The sequence below is a fragment of the Pocillopora damicornis genome, chromosome 7 (genome assembly GCF_964200805.1).
Source record: "Pocillopora damicornis chromosome 7, jaPocDami1.2, whole genome shotgun sequence".
Taxonomy (NCBI): domain Eukaryota; kingdom Metazoa; phylum Cnidaria; class Anthozoa; order Scleractinia; family Pocilloporidae; genus Pocillopora; species Pocillopora damicornis.
The window spans coordinates 7492194-7508546 of NC_142676.1; the positions used below are offsets into that span (position 1 = coordinate 7492194).

The 16353-nt window shown below is 38.3% G+C and overlaps 1 protein-coding gene across 1 annotated transcript; it reads right to left on the reverse strand.

Moving 5' to 3' along the window:
• Window positions 1–520: 520 nt before the first annotated feature.
• On the reverse strand, window positions 521–13360 carry LOC149042328 (uncharacterized). The gene is made up of 13 exons (XM_089212299.1): window positions 13291–13360; window positions 12465–12793; window positions 11802–11943; window positions 11225–11290; window positions 10754–10867; window positions 9751–10555; window positions 8294–8882; window positions 7630–7815; window positions 6931–7059; window positions 5363–5387; window positions 3889–5237; window positions 3196–3364; window positions 521–2806 (listed from the first exon to the last, which is right to left on the reverse strand). Exons 1-13 carry the CDS (start codon window positions 13358–13360, stop codon window positions 1446–1448), a joined length of 5334 nt encoding a protein of 1777 aa, XP_089068425.1. The 3' UTR covers window positions 521–1445.
• Window positions 13361–16353: the final 2993 nt, after the last annotated feature.

The following is a 16353-nucleotide window of genomic DNA, read 5'->3' on the forward strand; positions in this document are numbered from 1 at the left end:
AAAAGGTCGAAAAATCCTCTTTCATCGTTTTATTACATAGCTCAAAATTCGTCTCCTTTCCTTTTCTATTCACTCGAGGCTTTTTACATAGCTGACTCTAGCACAAAGCGGGGTGATACCTATAAGGCGCCTTGTTTACGGTAAGTTTCTGTAGCTAAGTGCCAGGGCATTGGGGTGCGGAATTCGAATGTCTGAGTTTCGATTCCTCATGAAGACTCAGCCTTTGATCTTTGTGATAAGTCAGAAAAAAAAAGATCTTTCTTGAAGTCTTATTTTGCCCGGCGGATTTTGCTGTTTTTTCGCACATTCCGTCGAATACCTTGCGTATTTTTAGCCAAGTTAACAGGTTCTAGTCTGAACAAGACCTCTTGGTAATTGCTTTCAACTGAACAAACAAACATACGCTTAAAACTGCTCATGCACTGATATGTTCAGTTAACTCAGAGGTTAGGAATACAGAATCATTTGAATAAAGTTTTGCTTTCAGAGCAGTTGAGTTCTAGGAAAGAGAGGTGAAGGATTTTGCAATCTTGAATTTTCTTTTTAATTAACCAATAGAACTGCTGTTTTGAATCACAACATAGAATACATAAGACTAAATCATATACACTCTCCATGTTTTTATGTGTCTGTTCAGAGATAGATCATAGAAAAATTAGAAATACGGTACGAACATCAGTGACACACTCATCTTCGCGTCGGGTGCCACTTTTTTGGTCTTACCACATGATAATGTCAGATGCGATCGCTTACTGAACAGACGCAAAGCGAGCTTTAAGTGCTAAAACCAGTGTGATACTGCTAAATTGAGAAAAGGTAGGCAAGTATCTCTACATGATATAGTTTAGTCAGTCTCTCTTCCATCAGCTGAGAGGAAAATTTGCAGTGTTGTCCTCTTCTAGTTGCTGTAGCCACGAAACTCTAAGAAGATGAGTGTGCACTTCAGATATCAGGTGTCAGTAAATACCGCAAGCTTTTATCTGCAAAAGTTACGTCCTGGAATCTAAAACATGAAAGTAGATGCTTTTCAGCCAAATTTTCCACTTTCCTGAACATTGCAAAACCAGTTGAATGGAACATTATGAAAATGTGAACTGTCATAGTTGCTTCCATTCTTGCAATCGTTATTTATCCCAAAAACCGCTGGATTCACGATCGTGAACTATTTTGATTGACCCTTTAACTCCCATAAGTGACAAAGACAGAATTTCTCCTTACAATATCAATACAATATCAAGCAGACAAGCGATGAGAATTGGGAAAATTATCAGTTAGGGATTATAAAGTTGATCCAATACCAAATTCTCCAAACTAACATCACAAGAACTGTATAAGAGACGGGAAGGAGAATTACTGATGAGATCTTGGGTGTTGAAGGATTAACAGCCGGATGAATCCTGTATTGTTCATGGTAGCCTTCACCGGTAAATGTTCCAGACAATTGGTTATCGAAGTTGTAAACTCTCGTACTCGGCCGCATCTAGTTTAAAAGATAATTTAGGTGTACGGCTACGATGCGGTGTTGAAGATAAGGTACTCGGAGTAGTTTCTTCCAGCGAACTATTTTCTGCGATAATTTCGGAACCGAAGAGCTCGTGGTTCTTCTGTTCTGCCCATGGCTGGTTTCTGTTGGATTTCTGGCCAAACAAAGTGTAATTAATTCTGTCGGTTATAAACTGTGCAAGTTCTAAGTCTTCTCCTCCTTTATCAGAATTTGAAGAAGCATAGTGCTCATTAATGGTTGCAATGAACGTATTTACGATTATAATTGTCGTACTGGCGACAAAACTAAAAAAGAAAAAACGTCCCAATATAGGATTTGTAGAAATCAGTTCATTTACTGGAATATTTTTTCCAAGGAGCATCAGAAATTGCGACGAAATGGCGTCTATGAATGATGAGAACATGTAAATATTGGTTCCGAAGGCGATGACCCCTAAGAAAGAATGAGCTATCGCTACTACCATAAAGATCAAAAAGAAAGAAGATATTGAAGGAAAGGATCTGCGGAGTGTCCACGAGAAAACTATAATTTGTGGCACGAAGTAAAAGCATTTTAGAAGACGCAATGTGGCAATTACGGACGCTATGCAAATGACCAGGTTTTCAAGGTCAGACCAAAGTAACACCTCATGGAAGCCAATGGGAACGAAAGGGTTTTCCTTTAGTTTGAACAACGTTATTTTTGCTGCCTTGGTTTTCATCCATTGGAGGAACAATGCTGATGATGCAGTGACTATCTGTAGCATGTTCAACCAGTTCCACCCTGACTTGAAATACAAGCAGCTCTGACGACAGAGTTTGATGCATTCCAAAATGAAGAAGCAAACAAGTAGAATGCCAAACAGAAATGCAAAAAGCAAGTAAATGTTATGGGCTTGAGGGTTCGTTGCACTCAGGGACAAAATTCCATAACTCTTGAATATGCCGGCAAAGCCTGATGGAAGGACTTCGAAGCAATAAGTTATCACGGCAAGAAGGTTACTCGGTGGATTATACAGTGAGAACTCCACCAGTACAGCTCTGGTCTGACGATCGATCCAGTTGTTTTCTTTTAAGTCTTTGACAATTCTTTTAGCTGTAAACTTGTTGTATCCTAAATTAGCTATGTATCCTCCGCCACTGTAAACAGCAAAACGGCCCCAAGTATCAGAGCCACCATTTCCGTTGTACTCCCAATTTTCTGGACAGAGAACTGAGGAACTGTTCTGGTCAATCCAAGTTCTTTTGTCTTCTCCGTTCTTAGTGAAGGGACCGTAGCAATAAGTAAACATGCTTTTGAATATTTGCTGAAACACACAGGAATCTGTTCAAAGAAAGTAATGAGTTTAGACCCTTTTTTTCAAAGATCCAAGTTCCAGGGGTAATTATTGCATTTCAATCATTTCTTTTCTTCAATCATGGAAGACATTGCTCTAATGGAGTCTTTACAACTAGCCAATAATTTTTCTCGATCTTTACGTGTTGCTTAGTTAATTGGCTTGGAGGTCAAAATTCTTAGTTTGAATGTACTCATTTTCCTTTTTAAGAGTGGAGTAGATAATTCCATTTAAAAGTCATTATGACATGCTATAAAAATCCAAGTAGTATTAGAGAACGAAGAAAAACATCTTCTTGGGATGACCAAACCGCGAGAACGTATCGGTGTTGTCACAGTCATACTACTGAGTCCTTAAAATTTCGGTATATGCTTACCTTTCATGACCCTGAGTTGCCTTAGGCGAGGCATGCCGACCAGAGTCGATCGACCATTTCTGATGTACTTTAATCCTTTTTCCTCCTGATCCTTGTACCAGCCCTCTGAAAAGATTGCTGGGACAAACGCGTCCTCCAGCCACCTCCAAAACTGAGCCACGTTGGTTATCTGGTAATTTTAAACATTTAAAATTATTTTCGATGAAAATTTGAAAACGAGAACGAACCAACATCATTGATATCCTAACTGAACCAAACTTTTACAAACGTTAAAGTACATACCCATCTCGACTAACACCATTAGATTCAATGATCTTTAAAGCTTTGAATCAAAACACCATTTAGGAAATAGAGGACATTTTCCGCGTTTGCATAGTTTCATCTTAACATGAAGGGGATTGGAAGAAGTTATGCAAGCTATTGACTGTCTCAGGTTTGCATAACTTTCTTAAATTTTCCCAACCCCCTGAGTGCTTTTAAGAGGCGATGAAAATACTCGAAAAAATCCTCTGTTGCTTTGATAAATACATCTGGGAAATAATCGTGGTTACTTACCCTTATCTAAACGCACCATCTATCAATGAGAACGAATGAGAACGTGCGTACGACTTTGAATATTTACAAAAGTCATTTCAGTTATTTCAGTAAGACAAACCATAGGCACTGATTGATTTAAGGTCGACAGAAACATACCTTGTACCGTCCAACATTATCGAAATACTGGACTTCGCTTTCTATTGCAGCTCGTAGATGATATCTCTGCCTGCTTTTGTCTCCATAGCAGACGATCAATAAAATCACGAGAAAAATTAAAGAAAACAAGAGTTCCTTCGTGAATGCATACATTTTTCTCTTGTTTTTCCTATACTGTCCTGCTCGTTCGACATCTATCGATGAAAGATCCAAATTGTTGGATGCATCCGTTAGATAACTTTTATTTGTTGACTTGCCACCACTCCTGTACCGTAATGCTAAGACTGCAGATGCAATGATTATCTTGACGGGCTGGATGACCAGCACCTCACCGGTTAAGGAAAGCAGAACAGATGTAAGCCAGCGAGACGATTTCTCTCCTCCCCACATGAGGGAGTAAAACACCGTAAAAAGGGCGGAAGTAATTGCAATACTCACACAGAGAAACCATGCGATGTATACAAAGAAATGAGGAAGTAAACACCATCCTTCTCTCTTGCTTTTCCCCAATTGATACCGGCTACCTTGACTGTTTCTCCTTGGTTCGCTTTTACGAAACAAGAGCACAATTAGCAGACCTGCAGGCACAACAACCAAGGCACTTTCCAACGCGATGACAAGTTGACTCGGAGTCAGTGAAAAAGGACCAATCCGTATTTTCCTCTGTTTTAGGTCCTCTGTTTCATAAAACATAGCGGATGTTACCATTGACAGCATGAGAAGGCTCCAACAACAGGATGCTCGCTGAACGCGGGTGAAAGGATTCCTTGGCTGCTTGCGGATCACCGACAGCCACAAGTGATCATCAGCGAAACCATTCCTTCGTAATGCGCTAAATTTTCTTTTGAACGTGTTGCCTTCTTTGCAATTATCTGCATAAAATCTCATCGAGGTCTGACCGTCATCCCTTTCTAGCGCAAGCCAGCTGTAACAACTGAACAACCATCTTCGTTCCTTTTGACAATGCACAACTAAAATCTCGTTGATAAACCAAGAAGGGTCCTCGCCAGAAATGTCATGGCCGATCTGAACAGAAATTATCTCGCCCAGCGGCATTTCCTGTCGAATAAGAAAATTATCAGTGTTGCCTTCAGCAAACAGTTTCCTTTCACATGGGATGTCACATGTCAGTTTGATAACGTCACTGGTATTTTCATTCCCATGAATCATGGATATATTGGCAGTAGTACCACAATTTTTCCATCCCCCAGTTGTTATGGATACCTCGTACTTGTAATCACCGTTTTGATGCGCCGCCAAGGGTATCAGAGGACTGTCCTTAAATAGAAAAGCAAATTGAGTGAGCATAATTTCCTGTTTTAAATAAATCGTCAAGCTGGACATTAAACCTCACAGATCGAGTTCTGTCTTCGAGATAATATTTTGATACTGAAATATCAATTTCTATATCCGAGGGTAGATCTATTGTGTTGAAAGCTTTCCCAGTGTCATCCTTTAGGACAAGGCTGACAACCTTCGATCTGATTCTTTGGCTGCTGCTGTCCGACACATATGGGTTAAAATTATAGGAGATCATCTGCAAGGTAGAAAACGACGTCATAGTAAGATTTACGTATTTTAATACTTGTCAGTAAAATAAAGCAAAAAAAAATTAATTCTCTTTTGAGGACTCGAAGTCTAGCCGAACTTTTCCGATTTTGCCATCCAACTGAACTACGAAACCCTTGCAGGTGAGTTAAACGGATTATAGAGGGCTGTCATTATATCAAAAGATCCAAGCAATGGATCCTCAACCTTAACCTATCAGAAAGTTTTAAAGCGTGAAGTGAAATAGACGTGCAAAGGAGAAGGAAAGAGAAGGTACAAAAAGACCTGTTGTTACGGTCATTTTGTTATCCTGTCATCTCTCAAAGATAACTAACATATCGTGTCATTTACATAAATTATTTTTTTAAAAAGTTTTCTAGATGACAGTATATTGTATAAAAATTAATTCTAAGTATGGAATGTCTATCTTACGCGTGTGTAAACATTAGTTTTAAGTATAAAATGCTGATCTTATGCATGTGCAACTTCAAGTTATGTTATTCTTGGGTAACTGTGCTCGGGGTTCCTGTGGATAGTAGAGAGGACAACCCTGAGCCTTAAAATTTAATGAAGACGTCTGTCAGGCTGTCTATTAAATTGCAATCTGAGCTTTTACCATCCCAATATACTCAGTGTAACAACAACCACACACCTCTATTCCAACCTTAGAGACGTTGCCAAGCCAATTTTGCAACGTACTGGTATTCATAGAGGGGAACTGAAAACTGGCTTCTCCATTTCTGAGTTTTAAAAGGTCCATGTCCATTGACTCTTCTTTACCGAATAAAATCGATTGAAATTCATTGCTGATGATGGTGTATTCCTCCCCTGGCAGCTTAAGTGACAGAAGTGTGTTGGCAATCATGTCTGTTAACTCTTGACAACGGCTAGAAACTATCTTTCCCATGGTAATCTAAAAGTGCAAAGAAATCTTAAGTTGGATCTAGCATCCACATGAATCACGAGCCAAAAAACTCTTCACATCAGAAATATTTGTTTCATATTTGCTCCATTAAGATACTGGAAATAAATGTGGTTCATCACATGAAGGTGTAATATTATAAATCTTTAAGGGAATACCTCTTTCTCTTCATCGAGGTTAGCAGAAATTTTAGACATAAGGATTCTCTTGGAACTGGATCCCATAATATTTGTAGTACAGTACAACAACAATCTTCCTCCATCGAGAAGAAGGGGGGATTCAGACCTGCTTCTTCGTGAAAAGAGGGTTGACATCTCCATCAGTTTATCCAATACAGTTAACTAAAAGATAAAAGTCATTTTGAAGTCATGGAAATAAATAGTTGAGGTTTGTTTGTAAGACTTGTACACGACACAAATAGGTCTACCAAGATATTATCAATCGATTTGTATTTTAATGAAGTCTTGGAATCTTATAAAAAGCTTCTTTATCAAAAGTCTAGTCTAACGTGCATTAAAACTCAAGTTTGATTCTGCAAACAAAAATATGAGGTAACGAGTTCAGTGTCATACCGTTGTATTGAACGAGACAAGGGCGTCATCCTTTGTAGCTTTGTTCAAGACAACACCAATCTGGGCCAAACGCTCCAGTCGGCTATCAATCCGTACTTCACAGATCTTAGAAATAACGTGATTCTTCATCTGTAGTGAGAGAAAAATGTTGTATCAAACGCATGTTTCAACAATTTACACGTCAAGCTGTGAGCCATTTATACACCTTATGTAAAGCTATTCTGATTAAAGGAGATTAAGAGAAACCTTATATGTTCGTGCATGGTGGAACCTTTCAACCTTTTTACACAGCATTGAATGATTGGAGATGAACTTTGTTCGTTTGTCTCACGATAGAGTCACCTATAATGTAGATCGCGACGTTTCGTCTGCAATACTGCTGGTCTTCATCACGTCAGCACGTTGGTACGCTGCTATTGGTGCATTTCGATCCTATCCTATTCTACTACTTGGTGAGACCTAACTGTTGTGTCTGACTTGAAAACGGTTGGTATGCCTTGATGTTGCAGGCAGCGGCGAAGAACCTCTGAAACCTCTGATTATTAAAGCTGTTTTGAGAAAAATTAATCCTTTATGTTCTGCACCCTATAAAATTATGTTGCTGATCAGTTACAGATATCAAATGGCGGCACAGAAAACACACGTTTCTATGGCAAGAAGTGCAAAGCCATTTTTTTACATTCAATCCACTTTACTTACTTGAAGTAGGTTCCGATTCACATCGTCCTGCTTTGCAGCCTTTTGGAATAAGAAGAGAAGTGCGTGTGCTTCTTGTATTGCTGTATTTACTTTTCCCACAGAAAAAGAACTATCCATAACTGAAAGTTTTTCCTGCAGCTTGTTATAGTCTATCTCTTCTGCTGACAACGAAGATGATTGATCTAGCTGTGAAAAAAAGATAGTTAAAGATTTATTTAAGCAGATCACTGACCGCATTAAATATCTTTACGAGGGAAAGTACAACTATTTTCCCTCCTTGAGATTTATTGGGTAGAGATGCAGTGATGAGTAATCGAGAAAGTAAGATGTATCAGGGAATCTAGTTTCTTTGTCAAAGTTCCACTGTGTGCTATTGGCTGTTTGCGCTCGTTTGCTTTGTGGCCAATTGCAAACCTCGTTCATCGTCTTCCGCATCCCACAATATGGTGCAGCGTTAATGGAACAGGCACCATGAACAATGGTTAATAAATAGATATGGACTCCAAAATAATAAAGTAAAAAATAATAAACTTTTGTAAATGCTTCGGCGAGTAGCAAATGTACCTCACGAGGTTACCTTTATCTAAAATCAAACAAAGAATTCGAATTGCAGGATAATTTGCTAATTACTTAAGGCTGGTTCTCACCATCTAATTACTAATACCTTGATAGAAAATCCTACTCTATATGCCGCTCCAAAAACATTAGCAATCGCAACCCGAAGACGAGCAACAGCCCCATCAGAAGGTGGAATATAAACAACACTGTAAGGCCAAACTCCAGAGGACAACATGTCGAGTTCTCCATCTTTTGATTCCTGGAAGAATTCATAGGTTAAAGGCACATTTTCATCACTCCATCCTTGACAGGTAATGTTTAGCCAACATCCTACATCTTTCCTATCCAACTGAGTGGCATGACATATTCCTCCTGATGGAACTGCCAATGTGTCAATTTGGTATACCGCCCAGCCAAATGAGCCGTTTGGAGATAGAACGTCAACCTTGATTTTGTAGGAGGACCCGGGTTCAAGCATTTGTTCTTTAATCACAAGGTTTTTTGAATCCACTTTTGTACCCAGGAGATGTTTGAAGTGTATCTGAGTAGACCATTTGGGGTTAGAGTTGTTTCCATCGTTTTTCAGCAGGCTCCATCTGTACTTGAGGGACACAGGACAACGAGCTGAATTGCAGTCAGTTCGTAGGGAGGTACGAGAAGATGCACTGACTGGTGAGTCACAGTTCATGGTGCACCTGTGCAAAGAAAATAAGAAGCAATCCTCTACTCATCGAACCCCTGTATTCGTCCCTATTTATTCCTTTAAGATGGTTCGTATTTGAAGGGAAACGAATGTATATCACTGCCAAGATCTTTGTTGAAGAAGCAGGGGTGTTATCTAAACAACTATGTTACACTTTAATCGAATAAATTCTTATGCTTTTGTCTCTTATTGCGACATAACCAATTGAACATTTGCGTCAAAATTGGAGAGTCATGGATGAGAAAGGGATGTTGTTTCCAACCTCCTTATCAAAAATAACAAAAAACTATTGGATGAGGTTTTTTTGATATTCAGAATAATCAAGGTCGAGGCAAGGGTTATGAGCCGAAGCCAAAGGCTGAGGCTGATGACCCTTACCGAGACCTTAATTATTCTGGATATCACAGAAACCGAAGCTAATGATGGTATTTTTTTTCCTTGAACGAAAATATATGTTTTTGCTTTTTGCTTGGCAAGCAACACAAAGCGCACGTACTTGATATGATTACCCTTACAAATCATGATCATCCTCTGTGGTTACACATGATATGACTGCCCGTTACCTTGACATGATTATTGTCAGTATAATCTGCAGCTAGATGACGTCCCAGGCGCTAATTTCGAAAATTCACTGTACGCTTTCGGCCAATCGGGAAAGAGATAATGAATTGAATGTATAATAATTTAATATATCTCATGGGATTGCGTGGAGATCAGCAGACTTTAATCTATTCTACGTTGTTCATTCTCGGCGTTGAAAACGTGGAAGAGGACAACTCTTATGTTAGATACTAAATATTTCAGCTCTGCATATGCCAGTGATAACCATCAGCTTCTTTGCAGCTATGAACTAAACTTACAAAATACGAATGTCGAGTACATCTTCCTCGCGAACGTGAACAATCTGAATGCCACTTGCAACGCGGATATCCTTGGTTACCGTCAGAACCACATAGTATGCTTGATTGCTGATGAGTCTTTTGGTATCTAAGGTCACTATGGCTTTTTCGTTGCCCTGAAGAAAGACATCTTCCGGCAACTGAAAGAGGGTTCTATTTGCAGACGCACCGACAAATGTGTCGTATATGCCATCTGAACCTCGAAAGGTGACGTTTGACACTGGAGTATAGTTTCTGGAGACGTTAGATTGTGTTGTTATTATTAAGCAAGACCAATCATATTTCATTCCCGAGGAACTAAAAGCACTAAGGCTGGTGTCATGCGAAGCACTGGCATCCAATAAAATTGGTTTATCTATGGATCGAAAAACTTCAGTTCCTCCCGCAATGGCAACTTTCAGTGGCGAATTAAGAACTTCGAGAACTTCGATGAAAGCAAAGTCTCGAGCTGTCAGTTCAGATCCGGATTTTTGTCGCAGCTCAAATGTTACAAGTTTAAGTCCTGTCGACAGCAAGTTTGGTCGTAAGTTCAGCTCAAGAGTGTCGGGCACTAGCAACTCTGGTTGATCAGAAATGTTTAAAGGTGACAGTGAGAGTTGGCTTATCTTCCAGGAGAAAGAGACCTGTTGCGCAAGAAAGTTCTCCGTCTTTAAAGATGTAAACAGTCTTCTTTTTTGGTCTCGTCTAAACTTCATTGGGCTGCTTGGTTGTGTATTAACATCATGGAATAAAACCTCTATTGAATCATCAATACATCTCATATCGCCTATAAATGGGGAAAAAGAAGTTATAGTTTTAATTCCAAATTTCGTTTAGAGTCCTTTATTTCACTACATGAAAAGCTGTTGAGACGCAATTCAAAGTTAAAGAATATACTCTGTTTGAATACTGAATCAGTAATTAAATGACCTATATTTTAGTTTTCTTTATGGTTAGATTTACTCTACTTTCTCTCATGTATTACTTTCTGTTTGTCTTCTGCACGGATCAACTTCTGGATCTCCTGGGTAAAAGTATTTACACCAGCAATCATGAACGTTAAGTGATGTCTCGATGCCTACGGAATGTACTGGACACGCTGCAATGACATACAAGCAATTCAATACAATTATGTGAAACATCGGGAGGAGAATTAATATTTTTTACAGCGGATTTATCCCGGTAAATGAAAAGGGGAAACTGTGATTGAAAAGATGTATTCGGTTATCCAGGAGTTTCTTTGGACCGACAAAAAATACTGAGAGAAATTTGCTTAAGAGATCTTACCTAAATCGAACCAATAAAAAGATGATCATAAAGATGATCAATTGAACATTCACGATGATTAAGGTAGGGCGAGAGGTTGAGTAACAACTTTAATAAGTTCAAGTTTTAAGAAATATCTCAAAAATTTCTTATTTAATAAAAAGCACTCAGTTTCAGTTAACACACTCACCCCTACACGGATTTCCTTCATAACCATCTTGACAACACTGTAAGGAAGTATCAGTAACATTTTCCCCTGAAAATAATATTAAACCGGTTGTTCGGTAAAATTTTGGCGAATGTTTCTTCAACAGTCATACTCCATCAGGAGGATACAGTATTTCGCCCCCAGCCCCCCGTTACTGCAAGATTCCCACACTTGCAAACACGAATCACTATGAGGAAGTTCTAGAAATTCCAAGCAGTTCGAAAGAAAAGGAGTCAAAGAGGAAAAATTGATTGTCCAAGTCTCACACAAGTTAAGCCCAGTTACATTAACTATCATAAAATCAATGCTTGGAGTAGTGACCTCTTTCACTTTGAACGATTTTTATACAAAAGCCGAAAAACTTTGTCTTGATCTATTTGGTGATTGTATGACAGTATTTTTAAGGCTTCAAGAATACAACTTTATTTTCCTTCGTAGAATGAACTAGTTCAAAACTTGACAGTGTTTTTGTTAGAGCATGTCGCTCATAAGTACTCTTAACGATTTTGATGGGTAGGAGCATTAGCAAAAATGGACCAACACTGGATTATTAACTTGCCTTTTTTGGCGCCGTACACCTCCACTCTCAGACTGTCCCACCCATCATTCGCTGTTGGATGGAAGCGAATGTATCTTGCAACCACTGGTGTTGACAGCTTATGTCGGTCCACACCGTGATTTTTACCAACTCTCTGAAATTCCTAAGGAAAATAATGAAAGACATAGAACATATCTTTTTTTCTGAAATAAGCAATCTCGTATATATTGAGAATCATTGGAGGTATTACAAGAATTGCCCAGTCATATATTTTTTAGTGTCTTTTTTCAGAGATAATTTGGGTGATTTTCTGATGCAATTTCCTAGCATGTTACTACTTTTGAACCCCGAATTTCTTTCAGAATCAGTTTCGTCTTCTTATATTAGCTACTCTTTAAAGGTTGAACTTATTTTGATTGAGAGGTATTAGGGTAACCAAAGTTATGTCAACAAAAACACACAGCAGAGGAAAATATCATCACTTACCTTGTCAATGGGAGTTCAAAGTAAAAAAGGGAGTCCACCTTAATCGAGAAATAAATATGTCCGGTCAACTCCGGATTGGTCACAGTTTTGCATCTTAATGGATGTGGCGGTGGAGCGAGTTTTCCAGAGCAGTCATAGTGGGAGGGAAAGCCGAATTACTATTGACACTCAAACTGTTCAGGTGATGATTCAACTTACCACGTCCACGCCATTTCCATCCTTGTACGTTTTCCGATTGTTATCATCGGAAGAGTAAAGAAGCTTGAAAGCTGTCGTCCAATCTTTATGGTAATTGCCTCCCTGGGTAGCAACAGCACACACTTGAAACTCTTTACCAAGATCAACCTGAAGCCAGTCTGTTTTGTTATTGTTCTTCGGAAACCAACCGTAACCTGACTCGTTAAAAAGTCGCCCATACTTCGCAGAGGTTTCTTTATTATAATAGGATGAAGCTGTCATCTGATTGTCAGGGATGACGAAGGGACTGGAAACACCAACTGGGCAATAAAAGCACTCTTCGAGGATTTCTGTACCAAATTGTTGTTATCAGGTTATTAATGAATAAAACCTATTATTTCATACTTCATAACGTTAATTTTTTGGTAATTTATTTAATCATTGGAAAAAAGGATTCGTTAAAGTGAGCATCAACACTTACAATTTGGTTCACTGTATGATTCCCGAATCTTTAAGAGCCTTAAGCATTTTCATGATTGGTGATCAAAACTTATTATCTGGTAACTGAAAATACAAAACGAAGTCACAAAAAATTAAAGAAACTGTGATCACAAACAATCGCAGTTTAAAAGTGGCCCCTTTAGTAGTATTTAGTTTTTCCTCTCGTTCATATCAGTACACATGTAACTCTGTTAGGTTTCTTTCACTCGTTTAGCTTCATCTATTTACTTACGTTACCATTTTAAATTAGTTTATTTCAATCGTTTATTCTCGTTCTTTGACCTTTCTCTACTTTGTCTTTCGTCCATGTTACGTTTTGATAGATAAAAAAATTTATATTTTCTACCCCTTCTATTCTCCTTTCCTTTGCTTTTCGTTATGTGATTCTCTGGAACGTAGGCAAGCTTACAAGCCATATTACCTGATATAATAATGTTGTTATGAAGCCTAAGGAAACAATGCCTACTTTGATCAAATAAATACACACCTGTGCAAAGTAGTAGATAGCAATATGTCAAATCTGGTGGTTTGTAAACAAAAAACGAGCCACAGTTCCGAATTGAAATATAATAAGAGCCATAATGACATTCACTGTCGTTAAAGCGATAGCAAAGTTTTCGTTTCACAACCCCTTCAGCAACAGCAGGATGGGCACCACGGATCCAACCTGGAGAAATTGTTCCGCAGTGGTATGCCTGTGGCGGGTTGTTAGGAATGACTGTTCCTCCGCAGCCAGTAAAGCGAACCCAACTTTCCGAAGTAAGAATTCCTCTGTCACAGCGTGCATCTTTACTCTCTATTTGATTGGACACAGACCGGGTTGGGTCGTTTATTGTTTTGTAAGAGGTGCATTCTGAAAGGAAGACAAACATGAATCATTTATTAACAACGCCGACATGTATGATTATTAGTTTCATCAAACTTTTTGAGCGAAGAGAAAAAGGAAAAAATTTGAAGGAGTCCTTTGACTCGTTTGTGGGTTGTTGTTCGGTAAGTAGTGAAAGGAAGGGAAGCCCAAACTTTGCTTTCTCTATTTTTTTTCTTGGCGCTCAAAAATGCGATAGACCCTTCTCCCTCCATTCCCGTGGTTTTCTTTTTCTTCTTTTGGAGGAAATTACAAAAGACAATCGATTAAAATAACTAAAAATATGTATTAGAGGAGATAAAAAGTCGGTTTTATTTGGTCGTTTAGTCTGGAAAGAAATAGTTGGCTGTATTTTCAAGTTTACAGAAATGACTAATTGAGACTTATTCCTTTACAGACAAAGCCTTTACTTGAAACAATTTGCTCAATAATTGTGCATCCCACGCTTCGATCATTGCATACGGTTTCGTTCAAAGGTGCTATTTTAGACAACGATTTTCATAGAAGATCAGGAAGGTCGTTTTATCTCAATACACAATTAAAGCCCATACTCAAGTCTGATAAAATTCACTCACCATCTGTGCTTTGAACCCCGGTTACCAACAAAGTGAGGACAGTCAGCACGGGAAGTAGCGAAAGAAGACGACCAGTCATTTGAAGAAATCTTGTCTGAACGAGAAATCAGACCTCAGTTATATTGCACAGGGCTATTTGATAAGTTTGGTTACAATGTACTGGCTTTAAATACCACCTTCAGATGCGCATCCTTCGTCACTAACGTATCTTCAGGCTTACAGTTATCCCAGACAATGTGTAGGCTGTATTTAATTCGACGATTAACGACAAAGGTTAACGACTTTTGTTGCATAATTAAAATTTAATAACCAACCGGAATATACATCGCCTAATGAGGTAATTTTTTAAGAAGTTTCAAGAATTTCTTAGGATATGAATGTAAAAAAAAAACCGTTTTTTTCTTCACCTGTCGAAACACGGGAAGCCAACCTCTCGAGAAAAGTTCTCTTCTGTATTTCGTGACAATCAAACGGTAAAAAACAGTTTGGAGTAAAGAGACTTACTTCGCCTTAGCAAAAGTTAAGATCAAATTTTACCTTTGGTTCAACTTCTTAATTCAGTTTTAAAATCGTTAGCATACCTTGTGTAATCCAAGACTAAAAAAAAGACATATTGAAAATAAGGCAAAACAAGTTTAGTTTTGTTTTCTTCGAAGTTTCCAGCCTGCGCTAGATTGATCATGTCTACTTTTGGAAAGCCGTACCTCTCAACACGCGCCAGAAAAGAGGTACAAATACACTTTGCCACCCTAAATGAGGATTTTAAAATGCATACACTTGTGTCTTGTCCCACTGCAAGAACTGATAGCACCTTGAGAGTTTTCAAATGTTTCAGACGCTCTCAACTGAGGACAGGCACATGCAAGGTTAAACATTTCAAACATAACATTTCAGTTATTTTTGCATTTTAGAGTACTTGCAGGACAAATGTGTATGACCATAGCAGCGTTCGGTCGAAGTTAAGTGGGGAAACTAACATTTATTGGTTTCTTTTTCTCATTTAAGGCTACAAAACATCAAACAAACAAAAATAGCTAAATGAAGGCTGATCGGAGTCGTCTTGCTTCACAACAACCGTCACACTAAGATACTGTATTGATTCATTTGACATAGCTGCTTAGTTTTTAAAAATGTGAATTTGCATCTTAGAATTAAATGTGTTTGCTAACCCCAGGCCACAAACTGCGAAGAAATAAATAACTTTTAAAGGTTGGTTTTTTGAATATCGAGTATCTGAATATCTTATGCAGTTTTATTCCAATGGTTGTTGTATCAATTCACCTGCGGCTTCTAGTAAGTACTTTTTAATATTTTAAGATACATGTATTTTGAGCCGTGGGGAGTTGTTGTTTGTCGCAGCAAGGCTCTCTCGTCAAGAATCAAGAATCATAACACGTCCTGGAATTAAGGACAAAGGTGTAGGTTGGTGTCATGGTGCATGTTCTCACAATTCTTAAGCGGCGAAGTCGTTCAATTCGTAAATGTTTTGTTTGGTTAACAGAAAGAAAATTTATCGACATTTTATTTCCTTTGATCAGAAACCTTGTTTGATGACGACAGAAAGATTTTAATGACTTCACAAACTTTTCTAACCGACAGAATACCCAATCCGTGCCAAAATTTTCAGCTGATATGCAACCCTCAGCTGGAGAGTTTTTTAAAACCAACCCTCTACAGGCCTGTTTATCCCCCCTAAGATAAATTTCATAGTTTTCTATACACAAGAGTGACCGAATTAAATTTAAAAGTCTTCATTAGGGAGCATATCTGAATGGCTAAGATCCAAATAATGCGTTATGAAAACTTTTAAACTATGTAAGCCATGTTATCAGAGAAATACCAGTTTGAAATTTCTTTTAACCTTTTTTGGTCTAAATTTTATTTCACAAAGGCTATCAATAACTCTTTTACATTTGCTATTTATGTTTGCAGATATATATATTGCTAAACTGCGTTTCCAGATTAGCCT

What these genes read in the sequence shown, in the direction of transcription:
- LOC149042328 (XM_089212299.1), bottom strand. Translation starts at nt 13,360, where the DNA reads ATGGCTTGTAAGCTTGCCTACGTTCCAGAGAATCACATAACGAAAAGC. An exon ending in GAGTAGGATTTTCTATCAAG is followed by an intron (nt 7,816 to 8,293) that starts GTATTAGTAATT and finishes TTTTTTTCACAG; the next exon opens with CTAGATCAATCATCTTCGTT. An exon ending in TGAATCGGAACCTACTTCAA is followed by an intron (nt 7,060 to 7,629) that starts GTAAGTAAAGTG and finishes CTCTCACTACAG; the next exon opens with ATGAAGAATCACGTTATTTC.